At 42.0% G+C, this 16326-nt stretch overlaps 2 protein-coding genes across 4 annotated transcripts in view; one reads left to right on the top strand and one right to left on the bottom strand.

Moving 5' to 3' along the window:
- The window catches only part of reln (reelin), a 373827-nt gene extending 360490 nt beyond the window's left edge, over nt 1–13337 (top strand). Inside the window, exons 61-66 of the mRNA XM_041202329.1 lie at nt 559–720; nt 1556–1713; nt 3389–3608; nt 6159–6356; nt 11648–11746; nt 11969–13337. Coding sequence (XP_041058263.1) covers nt 559–720; nt 1556–1713; nt 3389–3608; nt 6159–6356; nt 11648–11746; nt 11969–12065 — 934 coding nt within the window. The 3' untranslated portion in view covers nt 12066–13337. The remainder of the gene's footprint in view (nt 1–558; nt 721–1555; nt 1714–3388; nt 3609–6158; nt 6357–11647; nt 11747–11968) is intronic.
- Nucleotides 13338–14939: 1602 nt separating this feature from the next.
- The window catches only part of si:ch211-284e20.8 (uncharacterized protein LOC563738 homolog), a 45793-nt gene continuing 44406 nt past the window's right edge, over nt 14940–16326 (bottom strand). For all 3 annotated transcript variants that reach the window (XM_041202387.1, XM_041202389.1, XM_041202388.1), the window contains one exon: nt 14940–15470. In XM_041202387.1, coding sequence (XP_041058321.1) covers nt 15255–15470 — 216 coding nt within the window. In that variant the 3' untranslated portion in view covers nt 14940–15254. The remainder of the gene's footprint in view (nt 15471–16326) is intronic.

The following is a 16326-nucleotide window of genomic DNA, read 5'->3' as shown; positions in this document are numbered from 1 at the left end:
AAATATCCTGGCCATGGTTTTTCCACCCATTCGTTATAATTGGTGGAAAATCATGGGTTCAGAACAGCAAACTTGGAGAATCTCAAACGTGAAATATATTAAAAGGATAATTCCACTATCCCAGGCTTTCCGTGTGAAATCACAATCACTGGATGTGCAAATAAGGGCATTAAGGCTGCAATATCGTAACTCTATCTGTGTCTCATGTTCTCTTTGAGCATAGGTTCCTCTTGGAGGGCAGAATAGACTCTTAATTCTTGGGGTGAGTGGGTAGGAGTAGAGAAGGGAGAATGAAAGTTGATATCCTGCATTATGTTCCAATCTATTCTCAAAATCCCTAGCAAAGCCCAGCCTCCATCACTGTTTTTTCCCATTTGTACATTGAGGCACTGTGGGCTGATGAATATAAAGTTATCTTAAAGCATAACCAATCAAATTGTTTTTGCTTCATTTGGTATTGGTCCCATTGGTACCATGTAAAACATAACAACATCATTCCTTTAATTTGACAACTAGTCCCTGTCTTTTGTCAGTGAAGCTTTCTCTTTACTCTTGCAGGAAGGACTCCTGGTCACTTGTGCAAACGGAGTGTCTTCCTTCAACAAGCAGCAATGTTGGCTGCTCCCCGTTCCAGTTCCATGAAGCCAGTATTTATAGTTCTGTCAATTGCTCCAGCTGGAACAGGGTCACCATCCAACTACCTGAATATGTTGCATCCAGGTACAGTTCAGAGAAGAGAACGGTCGCTCCTCCACATGATATGTACTTACTATTTGTCACAGTTTCTTTTCACTTTTCTTCTAATTTTTTGGATCCTATAAGGATGAGGGATGTCAGATTGCAAGTCTAACATCCAACCCTGCAATTTCCTCCAATTAAACACCGTCACTTTTCTGCTCATCCGACTAGCTTGCCTATGTCCTTCAACAACTTTACATTTTTGAGTGCAAGTCCCATCTAATGCCACATTTTGCTTTCTGTCATCCAATCCATGTGACTCTATTCCCCTTGATTCCTATCATTGCCTTAAGTCTCTTATGTGGTAGCTTATCAAGCGTGTTTCAAAAATCCCTTTAAACTTCATCCACTGCATTTCTCTTGTTTACTCTTTCTATTATTTCTTCAAGGGCTTCAATAAGGTAGGTAGGTATGACCTGCCTTTTTGAAATCTGTGCTGAATGGTCCTGGTTAACTTCCTTCCAAATGCTTTAATAATTTGATCTTTTGTTATAGATTCTAGTACATTTACAGGAGCTGAAATAAGATTAATTGACATATGATTTCCTGGTTTATCCCTGTCTCTGCTTTTGACTTTCCATTTAATCCGTATAATATAGTCCCTTTTTTATCTTGCTATAATCTGCCTTTTTCTAATCAGTTCTCCACTTTCGTTTTTCTTTTGTTCTATTGTGCCTTAAACCAGTCCCCAAATATTTCCATAAATTTAATTTGCCAATTTGCTGTTTCATTGCCCAGAACCAAATTAAGTGCTAGTTCCTTGTTGAAGCAACAACCTATTAACTGGTTAAATAAATGCTTATGGCTCTGTTTTCAGTGCTACTCAGTTCCGATGGATTCAGAAGGAGGGCATTACAGAGAAACAAAGCTGGGGAATTGACAATGTATACATTGGAGAGTCCTGTGCCAAGCTCTGCAGTGGACACGGATACTGTAGAACTGGAACAATCTGTATTTGTGATGAGGGTTATCAAGGTACTGGCTCTAATTTTTCTATTTAAAATGAACCAGTTCAATGCTGCCAAGGGATCAAATATCTGATATGCTGGGTGACAATATCACCACCACATTCTCCACACGACATTCTGGAAGAAGACTGAGGACTCCTGTAGTAAGAAGCACTGAGACAGTGAGAGTCCAGGTTCTTGGAGGAGATTTAGGAGCTACATAATAGGAAGTGGGGAGGCAGCAGAGACAAACAAATCAAAGGACACAGTGGCCCTGATATTTGCACGATGAGGGGAGGAATTATCAAACGGTGTGGAGTTCCACAACATCCGTGTATATTTTTTAACAAAACCTGATCCAGCAGCTAGTCTGATTTTTCCAGAAAAGGTCGCAGCCAAGGACCAGGTAAGCTTGTGGCTACTGGGGGTGGACATTATTGGGGGAGAGGGTATAGAGCATGGTTTGCAGGGACCAGGAGTTAGGGGTTGATCATGAAGGGGTCATAGATCAGTGGGGGCATTTTGGGAGGAAACAAGGAATTTCTGAGCACTGAGTCATGGAGATAGCAAAGCAGGGGCATGATCAGAGATTGGAGGGATCGGAGGTCTGGGAGAGGTTGGAGGGGGGATCAGCGATCAGGGTGGGGTTTAGGAGAGATTGGGGGGGTCAAAGAGCTCTCAGAGGAGATTGTGGAGGTGGGCAATCGAACAGGTTGCTGGGGGATGGTCTCAGGACAGTGGGGGGAATCATGGAGGTTTGCGGGTTCATACAGATTACCTTGTTGGGTCCAAAGGAAACAGTTCTGCTCCTCCTGGCCTACAAGAAGTTGTAAAGGCACTTAATTATCAGATGTACCAACCTGTCTGGCCTCCTAAATCTGCTGAGTTTCCTAACCTGGTCAGCATAAGTTTAAAAATAAAGAAACCTGTTCAGGTTAAAAAACAAGCATGCAGCCTTTTTCAAAAGTTTCATTGACCGACCTGCCTCCTGATACAGGATTGGTTGCCAGTTCTTCATTCCGCCTCTATTAAAGCTGGAAACCGGCTGGGCTGAGGCAGGTTGAATTTTAGTTTCAGATTTTGAACTTTTTAACCTCCCACCTGACCCAAAACTACCCATTTTTGGGGATTAAAGTTATCCCCATTATTTCAGTGAGCAAGTGTAAAATCTCTGGAAAAGAATCCCCAGGAAGACAGTGGAAGTACTGATTCATTCAAACGCAAATTAATTGATAACTTTCAGAAAATAATATTTTGGGATGAAACGTATGAATAATTTTAGACATGACTTGGTGAGTTAGACATACGGTTTCCAAAGTTTTTCTTCACAGGAGGTCTCCTGACCTCAGGTCTGGGTCTGTTGTAAAGTAATTGATGATGCTTGCTGTAATTGGTCAGGCAACTCCTTTATTGTTGTATCATGCAACTACCAGGATGGTAGAAGGCAAACTAAATCGACTTTAGTTTTTCATTTACAAATTTCTATGTTCCTAATAAGTTACAAAAATTTCCAGGGTAACAAAGACCAAATAAAAATTCAACTTTAACCATTGCTACAGGTGGGAAAACTATAACCATAGCTGTGTATTAATTACCATCTTGACATAATAAATAAAAGTAATCTTTAAAAAAATTCTCTTTGAAAAATATAACTCCAGAATTTTCTTTCAACCTTACCTAAAAGCCGCTTATCTTTTATGCAGGAGATTACTGTTCTGTTCCAATCAATGACCTGCCCAGTTACATCAAGGACAACTTTGAGTCACCGCGTGTTACAGAAATAAACTGGCAGGTGATTCAAGGAGGAGCTATTGGCAGTGGATGTGGTCAGCTGGCACCCTATGCTCACGGGGAGTCGCTGTACTTCAATGGCTGTCAGATGAGACAGGCTGTAACCAAACTTCTGGATCTGACGAGGGCCAGGTACATTTTCTTTAAGAAATAACCATGAGAGTTGAGCTTTGCATTGCTGAAAGGGCAAAAGCCTTTGTTGTATTCTGTTCATACATGGGATGTGGGCTTCGCTGGCTGAGCCAGATTTATTGCCCATCAATAGTTGCCCTTGAGAAGGTGATGACGAGCTGCCTCCTTGAACCGCTGCAGTCCATGTAGTGTAGGTATATCCACAGTGCTGTTATGGAGGAAATTCCAGGATTTTGACCCAGCCGCAATGAAGAAACAACGATATATTTCCAAGTCAGGATGGCAAGTACCTTGGAGGGGAACTTCCAGGTGGTGGTGTTCCCATCTGTCTGCTGCCCTTGTCCTTCTAGATGGTAGTAGTCATGGATTTGGAAGGTGCTGTCTAAGGAGTCTTGGTGAATTCCTGCAGTGCATCTTGTAGATGGTACATACTGCTTCTACTGTGCGTGGGTGATGGAGGAAGTGAATGTTTGTGGTTGTGGTGCCAATCAAGCAGGCTGCTTTGTCTTGGGTGGTGTCAAGCTTCTTGAGTGTTGTGGGAGCTGCACTCATCCAGGCAAATGGGGAGTATTCCATCACACCCCTGACTTGTGCCTTGTAGATGGTGGACAGGCTCTGGGGAGTCAGGAGGTGAGTTACCCGCCATAGGATTCATAGCTACTCACCAGCTCTTGTAGCCACAGTATTTATATGCTCGTCCAGTTCAGTTTCTGGTCAATGGTAACTCCCAGGATGTTGATAGTGGAGATTCAGTGATGGTAATGCCATTGAATGTCAAGGGGCAATGGTTAGATTCTCTCTTGTTGGTATTGTCAGGCACTTTTGTATCGTGAATGTTACTTGCCACTTGTCAGCCCAAGCCTGATATTGTCCAGGTCCTCACTACCTTGAGGAGCTCCTTCAGTGATGTCCTGGAGCTGAGATGACTGACCTCCAACAACCGCTCCATCTTCCTTAGTGCTAGGTATGACTCCAACCAGTGGAGAGTTTTCCCCCTGATTCCCATTGACTCCAGTTTTGCTCGGGCTCCTTGATGCCACACTCGGTTAAATGCTGCCTTGATGTCAAGGGCAGTCACTCTCACCTCACCTCGAGTTCATATTTGAACCAAGGGCTTAATGAGGTCAGGAGCTGAGTGGCCCGGGCAGAACCCAAACTGGGCGTCAGTGAGCAGTTTATTGCTAAGCAAGTGCCGCTTGATAACACTGTTGATTATCTCTTCCATTACCTTACTGATGATTGAGAGTAGACTGATGGAGTGGTAATTGGTTGGGTTGGATTTGTCCTGCTTTTTGTGTACAGGACATACCTGGGCAATTTTCCACATAGCCGGATAGATGCCAGTGTTGTAGCTGTACTGGAACAGCTTGGCTAGGGGTGCAGCAAGTTCTGGAGGACAAGACTTCAGTGCTATAGCTGGGATATTGTCAGGGCCCATAGCCTTTGCACTATCCAATGTCTTCGGTCGTTCCTTGTTAATCACGTGGAGTGAATCGAATTGGCTGAAGACTGGCATCTGTGATGCTGGGAACCTCCGGAGGAGGCCAAGATGGATCATCCACTCAGCACTTCTGGCTGAAGGTTGTTATAAGTGCTTCAGCGTTATCGTTTGCACTGATGTGCTGGGCCCCCCCATTGGTGAGGATACGGATCTTTGTGGAGCCTCCTCCTCTAGTGAGTGGTGAAATGTGTTCTTCGGAAGGCACCATTGAAAACCTTTCTATACCGCATTTCCTATGATTAGTGGCTAATGGTTTTAGAAAATTTAAAAAAAACAATCCTTGCATATGAGATTGGAGGAGCAATAGTGTAAGATAAAGCTCAACTAAATTGCAAGAAAGAGTAAACTTTGAATCACTGAATCCTAAATTATATGATGGAAATGTTGAATTAGGATGCTTATGGGGTTAGGTCTCCCTACATGAGGATAAGGTGACCTGGGTGGAATTGCACTGCAAATTTCCTGCTGCATCAGAGAACTGCCACGTTAGATCTCCATTCCTTCAGGTTGCTCTATGGCAGAGCAATAATCTGCATCCCAGACTAGCTCCTTTCACTTTGACTGGGGGTGTGACATCACACCAACCTGGGATCAGGATCCCAGCCATTGGCAAATTGTCCTATTCAGAGCAGCAAAGTATTTCCCCAAAGCCACCTTGCTCCAGATCATCTCACATGCTGGTCCAAGGTTGCAAATCCTACTAAAGTGCAGGGAACTTCTCCAGGAAGTAATTTACACCTTACAGGTGCAGCAACGTTATCAGAACAGCCTGAAGTGAAGGAGATTCAAAAATGTTACTTAAAATGCTAAATTAAATCTGTCTTTCTATTTTTTCTATTTTAACTGACGACGGGAGAACACTTTGAACAAACTGTAATCCCTCCAGACTTTCCTTTCTCTTTATAAAACTTAATTTATATAAAATTGCTTGAACATTCCCTGAGACTGTTACCATACTCATCCAAGGGAATCTTAACTGTACAGAGCTTAGCTATTTTTTTCTGAGTTTTGATGATATATTTGCTAAACAGAAAATGTTTTCTCTTTAGCAAAATCATGTTTGTGCTGCAGATCGGCAGCACATTACAGACAGGGAGCTGCAATGCTGACCTGACAGACCCCAACATCGCAGACAAGGCCATCCTGCTACAGTACAGTCTGAATGGAGGAATTACATGGCAAGTTATTGCTCAGCACCAACCAAAGGATTTCGTACATGCCCAGAGGATATCTTACAATGTCCCTCTGTAAGTATCTAACCTTCACAGCTGAGAAACCTCTCAAAAGTCTAACGTACATAAGATGTTAAGATCTACTTCTGTAGTATCAGGTATGCTGGGCTCAGAAGTCCTCTATTGGTACAATTATAAATGCTGTTGGGAAGATTTTAGGTAGGGTATTTCCAGCAAAGTTATATATGTACTCTTTCGGAAATAGGTAACACTGAATATAATCCAGAATGTACTTCCATCACTGCACACAATGACCGAAGCAATCCTTACCCCATTGTAACTATCAGTGAAATGGAAGCTGGTGGTATTGTGAGTTGGGTTAAAGCAAGTCCTTTGTTGTGTGAAAGGAAATTGTTTCATTAACCAATATCAGTGTATATTATAAGACCTCGATATACAAGTTATTGTTAGACCACAAAGTAAAATGCCACTTGTCTGGAAATAGAGGCTTATTTTGTCCAACTGAAAAGATCTGTTTCTACTCTTTTCATTGCATTAACTCTTCCTCTCGCAAGAACACAAAAAGTAGGAAAATGAGTTGACCATAAGGCCCGTCCAGCCTGCTCCATCATTCAATACAATCATGGCTGATTTTGGGCTTTAACTTCACTTTCTCGTCCGCTCCCTATCCCTTGATTCCCTGAGAGACCTAAAATCTGTCTATCCAGACCTTAAATATATTCACGATGCAGCATCCACAACCTTCTAAGGTAGAGAATTAACAAGGATTCATAACCTTTGGAGTGATGTAATGTCTCCTTGTCTCAGCCCTAAATGATCGGCCCCTTATCCTGAGACTGTGCCCCATGTTTTAGATGCCCTGACCAGTGGACATAATCTCTCAGCAACTATCAATCTCCTTCAGAATTTTGTAGGTTTCAATGAGATCGCCTCTAATTCTTCTAAACTCCAAAGAATGTAGGCCCAACTTACTCAGCCTCTGATCATAGGACAAACCCCTTATCTCAGGGACCCATTTGGTGACCCTTCCCTTTCTTTACCAACAACAATGACTTGTATCTATAGAGTTTTTAGTATAGTAAAATGTATGAGTTGCTTCACTGGAATATTATCAAGCAATATTTCACAATAAGTCACATAAGGGGATATGCCAGATGACCAAAACCTTGGTGAAAGAGATAGCTCTTAACATCTTGAAGAAGGAAAGAGAGGTAGGGAGGCAGAGAGATTTAGGAAGGGAATTCCAGAGCTTAGGGCCTATACAGCTGTTGACATGGCCACCAATAACAGAGGAATTAAAATTGGGAATGTGCAAGAGAGCTGATTTGGAAAAGCACAGATATCTCGGAGGGTTAGTAGGCTGGTGGAGGTTACAGAGATAGGGAGGGATGAGGCTGTGGAGAGATTAGAAAACAAGGGGATGAATTTTAGAATCAAGGTGTTGCTTAACCTGGAGACTGTGTAAGTCAGCAAACACAGGGGTGAGGGATAAATGGCACCAGTCTTGTTATCAGCTTATTTTTGAATGCTCACAATGGGGTGAGAAAACAATGATACTTTCCCCTGTTCATCACTTTAGATAAAAGAATATTGAGGACAATTTTTAAGTCACGCCCAAAATAGGCTGTCACCCTGCTAGTTTTGGCCTGAGAACTGAGCCATTTTGAGATCTCATTAACATGCCTATGGCAAGTTGCAGGCTCCAGGTGGGCACCCCACTGCAGCTCACTAGTTATGGGCGGGCAGCCAATCAACTGCTCCCACACTGTGCTGGCCAGCAAATCAAACCTGGGGAAACAGGGAGGCAATTGTAGGGAGGCCTTAAATGATGCAGCCGTGAATTGGAGTGTTTTGGGGACTCGAGAAGCACTCCTGCCCCTCCTGAACCCACCAAAAGAACTTTAAATTTCCTGAGCTATTCTTTGAACGCTTGCCAGCACCCCTTAAATGGGTCCTGGTTAGGCCTTTCAATACCTGGTGGAAATAGGCAGGACGGCATAATGTACGTTCCACCCACATACACCTGAAAATTGCAATCAGGCTCTGATAACTAGCATAGGATACTGACTTACATATTAAATATGTTTCAGTCACGTGGAATGCTCTCCCATTTACAGGCCTACTTGTTCAAGGCCAAAGTAATGTTGGTATGAAAAGTTGTACATATATTTGATTTACTCACCTGCTGGAAAGGGAAAGGAGAGCTATTCAATTACATGTTGTGAAAATGGCTAGTACAGAGAATGGTATCTATGGGCAGAATTATAGAGACCCCCACCAGTGGATTTGCAGGTGGGTGGTCCTGTAAAACTCCCTGGTGGTCTCCCCGCCTCCCTCTCACCTGCCCTGACCAATCCACAATTTTACGTGAGGCGGGCAAGGCTTAGGGCGGCCAGCCCACCCTTACCCCAGTTGAAGCCCTTAAGCGGCCAATTATTGGTCTCAATTTTTTGGCTGGCAAGAGGAGTTCAGGCGCTGGGGGAGGCCTGGCAAGTCAACCTGCTTGGGCCTTGGGTAGGAAGTGCGGGGGAGACACTTCCTTCAAGGGCCCCTTTTCAACAAGGTCTGCCCCTCAATGGGTGCTCTTTCCCCCGATGGCCTCTCCATCAAGAACCCAACCCCAGGCCTCAGCTGTCCTCCCTGTTGTGAGATTCTTTGTGGACTCCAGGGCCAGAAATTTCCCCCCCCTCTGGGGGGTTGTGCGGGGGCGGGCGCGAACCCAATTGGCACCCCAGATCAGGGACACGCCACCATTTTACGTGGGTGGGCCAATTAAGGCCCACCCAGCGTGACACTCGCCTGGAAGCGCTGAGCGCTCCCTGTGCAGGGGGTGGGGGGGGGATTCCCTGAGTGGTTCCCTGCGCTCTTTTGCACATGCACATAAAAGAGTGCAGAGATCTCCCTGAGGCATGGAGGTGCCTCAGGGAGAGTTGTTTTAGTGCTAAAGTTTAAGTAAAGGTTTTTAACACTTTTAAAACATATCCCCTTATGTGACACTATCACGTGAGCTGGGACATGTCAAAGAATAAATGTATAAATTTTTATTAAATTTTAAAACACTTCATGAAACCTCATCTTGCCCGTGGATGAGGCTTCATGAAAAACATGAAGGCTGCCTGGGCTCTTCGCCTGCCCGCCAACCTTAAGGTTGGACGGGCAGTTCATTAAATTCAATTAATTAGGTTTTAATAGGACTTTGACCATTCGGCGGGGGGCTGCGCACCCATCGAACTGAAAATCTAAATGACGCACAGTGACCTCAGGACGCCTGCCCAACGTCACTGCGCGTCATTTTACGCATCAGCAAGCAGGCCCCACCTCCACTCGCCGAAGGAAAAATTCTTCCCCAGGACTTGGAATCTGGGGACTGCTTATAGTCCCAGTCCTGGCCACTGCTGCTACTGCGCGCCTGAGACTACAGGGCTGCTAGCCAATCAGATTGACTGGCTCCTCTCTGAGTCGGGACTTTCACCCAAGTGAGGGGTGGAAGTCCCTTCTCCAACCAATTAATGCTCCTTGGAACATTAAATGGATGTGGGGCTGCTGTGATCATCCCCGCTGACACTTTAGGTGATGAGGTGGGAAACCCCACCATCCGAAAAATCCTACCCTGTTTTCTTCCATCTTACCTTTGAGGCCCTTTGCCCTTATCTAAATTAGAATTTCTTAATTCTATTCTGCCTTGAACCTTTGTTCTTTACTGCACACCTCCAACAATAATCTTTTTGAGTGATGAAATCACCATTTATTTTAATTAAAGTAATATTCAATATAAAATCACAATGTGTTCCATCATTGCTGGAAAAGCTGCTGTAACAGTAGCCACAATCCAGCATCTCTACAATCAGTTCAGAATGAATGAAACTTCTTTGTTCCCTAATTGAATCCTAACTTTGACCCCAACTTTGCTGTTTGATTGACACGTTGAACTAATAATTAGACATAAGAGCAATTGCTTTGCTAACCACAGAATAATTGAGTCTTAATATCATTCATTACTCTCATCTTTCTCTGTCTCTAATGTATAGCATCTGATTTGTTTTGAAATTTGTGTTTGATCATGTGGTAATCCTAGGGATTATTGCTATGTATTGCTCCATCTTTCTGGTTTGCACAGATATATTTATGTATGAGAAATTAGATGAAACCGGACTTTTGATGGATGTTGAATCTGCAGGAACAACGTGTAATGCTGATTTGTTGTGATTAATGCTGATAGCTCGTATACCTATCTTTGGGTCCACATGAGGGTGGATCCTGCTCCTTCGATGTACAACTGCGTTTGAACCTATTTTGACAGTGTTTAGTCAATCATAGACTCAGGAACTGCGCAAAGTGCACTTGCACCACCCAGTGATAGGGAAATAGTATTGCATAAACTGTAACACTATTTGCATTTGTGAAAATTTTTTTTAGCTAAATCGAACAACATCAGGAAGTACAGTTCTGGGCACCACATTATAGGAAGCATGTGAACACATTGGAGAGAGTGCAGAAGAGGTTTACACAAATGGTCCCAGGGATGAGAAGTTTCAGCTACGAGAATCGATTGGAGAAGTTGGGACTGTTTGCCTTGGAGAGGAGAAGGCTGAGAGGAGACTTGATAGAAGTTTTCAGAATCATGAGGGGGCTGGACAGAGCAGATAAGGAGAAGCTGTTCCCACTTGTAAAAGGATTGAGAGCGAGAGGGCACAGATTTAAAGCGATTTGCAAAAGAAGCACATATGACGTGAAAAACAACTTTTTCACACAACAAGTGGTTTGGGTCTGGAATGCACTGTCTGGAAGTGTGGCAGAAGCAAGTTCAATCGAGGCATTCAAGAGGGCATTAGATGATTATTTGAATAGAAACAAGATGCAGGAGAATGGGGAAAAGGCAGGGCAATGGTATTAGGTCAAAATGCTCATTGGAGAGTTGGCGCAGATGTGATGGGCCGAATGGCCTCCTTCTGTGCCATTAAGATTCTGTGAAGTAACTTTTTGAAAAAAGTGTCTTGTGATCATGCTAAAAAAGGTAATATCAGTTTATATAAATCCTGGGATGCAGTCATGGACAACCCTGCTGATATTGGGAAATGCTTGCTTCCTTATGAAATAGAGATCCCCATTCTTGCACAGAGATGCCACCTCACCTGAGACCAAGGGATAAATGCCTTTATATTCAATTATCCCCAGATGGGCATTTTTCTCTGGTGGAGCTAGTAGCTATTGCAGCCAGTTGTACCTTTTACAGACAATATATAAACTACAAAGTAAATAGCTATTCCTAAAAGCTTAACAAATAAAATGACCTCAAATATTATGAAGCCAATCAGCAGCTAACATCTTAATTTTTATTACTATAGGGAGGCACGAGTTAAAGGTGTACAGCTACGATGGTGGCAGCCACGTCATAACGGAACAGGCCATGACCAGTGGGCTCTGGATCACGTAGAAGTGGTCCTGTAAGTATCTGAGTGCTGTGTTGTAAAAGGGATAAATTATCAGTATTCATTTCTCTCCCACTATAGTCACAAACTAAGATTGATTTTGGAACTCTGAGAAGCTTCAAGAAAAGTCATCAGCCAGATTTACTGAAAGTGAAGCCTATATATAAAAGATGTTGGTTAATGCCTTTTGCATTTTTGTTCTTTATTCAGCTTCATTATTTTATTCTTTAATTGTAGGACTCGTAAGCAAAACTATATGATGAACTTCTCAAGGCAACATACGCTCAGGCATTACTACAGCAGAAGACGAAGGTCCCTTAGCCGAAACCTTTAAAGAATTACAAGTGTACATCTCTGTCATGTCTTATGATCCTCATGATCCTAATAAACAAAGCACTGTTTCTCATAAGGGGCCAATATCAGATATAGGAATATAATGAAATAAATCAGTATGAAGACTACAAGAATACAACATCTATTACACACTGTGAATTAATGAATGAAGTGGCTTACTTTCTGAAATGTATTGTTGTTTATTCTTTATGTGGCTGTGTACTATGTGATGTGTTGCAATGTCAGTTACTGTAACAGTATTGTAAGCAAATGTAAAAGCACAATTTACTTTGCAATGTATCGATCTTCATAGGATAGTGACACAATAACACAAACAATATCAAATGGTGCTCATCACATACAAATGTGTGTATGTTTAATATGTTTAAAATAAGGGAATTGGCAGGTTAGATAGGGAATCATGCATTCCTCTGATAGGGAATCTGGAACAAAGTACATCATCTTAAAATTCAAACTGAGCCAGTTAAAAGTGAACCGACAAAAAGTTGTTTTGCACAAAAGATGTAACCATGTGGAATGCACTGCTCCAGATGGCCATAGATGCAGAACCAATTGAAATGTCTAAAAACAAATTGGGTCTTTACTTGAAGGAAGTGAGGGTATGAGGGAATATGAAAAAATTGGTATTAAAGAAGTAGAGTTACCATGGCTGACAAAATTTCAAAGTAATGATGAAGAGGTAAATGAAATATTTCTGTCTGTATATTCGAAATGAAAAACAATGGTTGTCTTTGCTTTCTATTATCAGTAAAAGTTAACAAAAATACAAAAAAAATCTGTATTTCTTACGTTCAAAATGAATGACAACTTCAGAGTTTGGAGATGCAGTAAGATGTTGATTTTTGTGAATCTTAATGGTTTGCCATTTAAAGCCTTCAACAGCTAACTGTTATAGTTAACACTGTGTGGCAGTTTAAATGTGCATTTTTCTGGTTAAACACTAATGCTTTTGATGTAAATCCTTACACTAGCTGCCATGTGTGTCCTTTTGCAGCAATTCTTTGTGATGATGCTTATTCGATATGACAGCTTGGTGTTAATTGTGTTTTTATTTTGAATTTGTTTCTACTGATTAAAAGCTGGACCATGTTTGTAACTTTTGAGTAAGAGTGTTGTACTTAATCCAGCATAGTTATAACTGCGGTGTAATGTTATCTAAAACTAGATAGAGTGAATTAATATATCACAATGTTATTTACAGAAATAGATCCAAACATACTTTCAATAAAGCTACAATCACAATATTACATTATTACTGAGATTTTCTTGCAGTTTTTTTTTCTTTCTTACATTATAACAGTGACTATACTTCAAAAGTACTTCATTGGCTTTAAAGGGCTTTGGGAAATACTGAAGTTGTGAAAGATATTATGTAAATGCAAACTCTCCAAGATGGTAAATCATCTTAGAACAGATCATTGAATTATAAAAATATCACTGTCACTGTCACTCCAATCAGAATGAGTGTTCCACCAGACAGGCTAGGTTAGAATTATCCCCATATAAGGGTTGCCAACTGTGATTAAATACATTCCTAGAGGTTTCATCACATGACTTGCCCAATTGGATTATGTTTGACTGTCAGCCAAACAACTTTTTCCCCCATTTTTGCTATCTTTATATTTGGTGAAGAGAAATGGTCAAAGAAAGTTACAATAAAAAGGCAATCTTTTTAACGTCCGGGTGATTTTTCTCCAGGGTTGCACACAGCAGTGTCTTGGAAATTGATCTTCAATTCCTGGAGAGTCCAGGCCAATCCCGGAGGGTTGGCAACAGGGTGACCAATCGTCCATTATTCTGTGGGATCCTGTAATAGAGACAACAGTCTGATGTCCCAGGTTGGCTGCATGCACCTGGGACACTATTTGTCTCGTAATTCTTACCTTTAAACCTCATGCATGCACAGTGTACCCTCTCTGTTTCCATTTGCATGCTCTCACAGCTCTGCACCCTCACCCTCCAGAAAAACCCAGTTTTAACGTTTCTGGGAACACCACAGCACCCCTCTCTTCTAATGGACTCTTGATGCCAGAGTGTCCCATAACTTTTCCTGTGAGAGTTGGTCACCCTGGTTATCAACCCTGCCCCTTATGTCTGTCTCCTCATGGACAATGACATTCACTCTTTACCATGTTGCCTTTGCTGTGCTACCTCCTATTCTCTCTTTTAATAAAATTGCCTTAAAGATAGAAAAGGAGGCTCAAAGCAAAGGTGGAAAATTGATATTATTGGTTGACCTTAATGGAGTTGCTAGCCTAACCAGTGTGGGGGAGGGGATTAGAATTACTGACTTTCAATTAATTGAGACATACTAGCAATGTTGAAGATATTGATAAGTTCTCAGTTCGATCTATATATACAGCTGAGTGTGACTCAAAATATGGCAGTTTATTGTTCCACTCTAGTTCTAAAATTAAGAGTTTGGTGTATGTAATGTTGAACCTACACTGAATATATTAAGAATGAATTTCTGCAGGGGTTACCCTGATCTCCAACCATCAGTTTGTTGGCAGAAATTCAGCAAAAAACCAAGGAACTGGTATAATGGCCATTTACACCATTTCACCAGGGGTTCTGCCAATCCTTTTTCCAAAGTTCCTGTGAAAGATTGGGAGGATGCCAAATTCTATCCCAGTATGTTTAAGGAAGAGTATCATGCGGTTATCAGTCAGTGTTTTATTTGAGCTGAGATACTGGATTTCAATCTTTTCAATTTCTTACCGTAAGGTTTAACAGTCACTGTATGCAATGTGCATTTACTCTCCAGTATTACAATCCATAATTACAGTATAGTTGATTGCACAAGCAATGATTATTTTCATACCACAAGGACACACAAGATCATCGAAGTAGATTGTTTTCTAATTATTTATTGGTTTCACTGAGATGTTTTAGATTTTTAAAGGGTTTACATAGAAAATGTTAACTTATCTTTCCTCTTTTCAAATGCTATTGACTTGCTGTGTATTTCTAGCAGTTTTTATTTTATTCCATTTGTACATTGTCAGAAAGTTAGAAATTTGTAAGTATGTGCTTTGCCATTCCGATCACAGAGTCTCATTGTTTTATTGGTATATGTTGCCATCAGACCAAAAATCACAATCAGACCAAAAGATTTGGTTAAAAATAAGCGTGAATCAGAAAGCTCTTTTCTACACCTTTTCCTTTCTTACTCATCTAACAGATCAGATTCGGTGATTTCAATTGGTACAATGGGCTTAGCCTCTTTCACCAAGCTCAGCAATTCTGCTGAGTTTTGAGACTCAGCAAGTGGTTCAGTTGGGTGCTCAGTTGTGGGATTAACAGGGGATTTCATTGTGGGTTCAGATGTTACTGGCTTCTCAGGCTGAAATTCCAAGGAATCTGTTCCATTTCTGAACACTTCCTGAAGAGACAAAATTAAAGTGCTCTATAAGTATAACATACAGACAAACAACACTTAGGAAGATTTTTCAAAAGTGATAACTTAATAATTTGCAACTTCATATCAGGAAAAAATGTACACTTCAGTGGAGTTGCGATGAGAAGTGGGGGAGAATTTTCTCCCCATTTGGGGTTGGGCAGGCGGAGGTGGGCATACAGCTGATTGATGCCATCTTACATGGATGGGCCAATTAAGGTCCGCCCAGCGTTACATGCGCCTGGAAACGCTGAGCACTCCCTGTGCGGGCGGGGCGAGTAGGCTGAGTGGGGAGTGTGCTCTTTCGTGCATGCACGTGAAAGAGCGCAGAAATCTCCCTGAGGCACAGAGGGGGAGATTAGTTTCACGTATAAAACATTGAATAATGGGAGAAAAAATTTTTAAGGACATGTCCTCTCAAATGAAACTGTCACAAGAGCTGGGACATGTCCATTAATGTTCGTAAAAATTTTTCCAACACTTTAAAAACCATTCATGAAACTTCATCCCGTCTGTGGATGGTGTTCCATGAAAAGTGCGAAGGCCGCCTGGGCTCTTCGCCTGCCCACCAAACTTAAGGTTAGACAGGCAGCTCGGGTCAATGATTTAATTGATTGTTAAATGGCCTTAATAGGCCTTTGACAGTTTGGCAGGCTGGGAGCCAACTCGGGTGCGCCTGCCGAACTGAAAATCTGAATGACGCGTGGCAATGTCAGGACGCATGCCCGACGTCACCCCGTGTCATTTTACGCCTCGGCAAGCGGGCCCTGCCCCCGCTTGCCAAGCCGAAGATTCTACCCCATGATGTTCAATTCCTGACTTCTTTAATAACAATGCTGGT

Source organism: Carcharodon carcharias, chromosome 13, assembly GCF_017639515.1.
Source record: "Carcharodon carcharias isolate sCarCar2 chromosome 13, sCarCar2.pri, whole genome shotgun sequence".
NCBI lineage: Eukaryota > Metazoa > Chordata > Chondrichthyes > Lamniformes > Lamnidae > Carcharodon > Carcharodon carcharias.
This window is presented reverse-complemented; position numbering and strand designations above follow the sequence as displayed.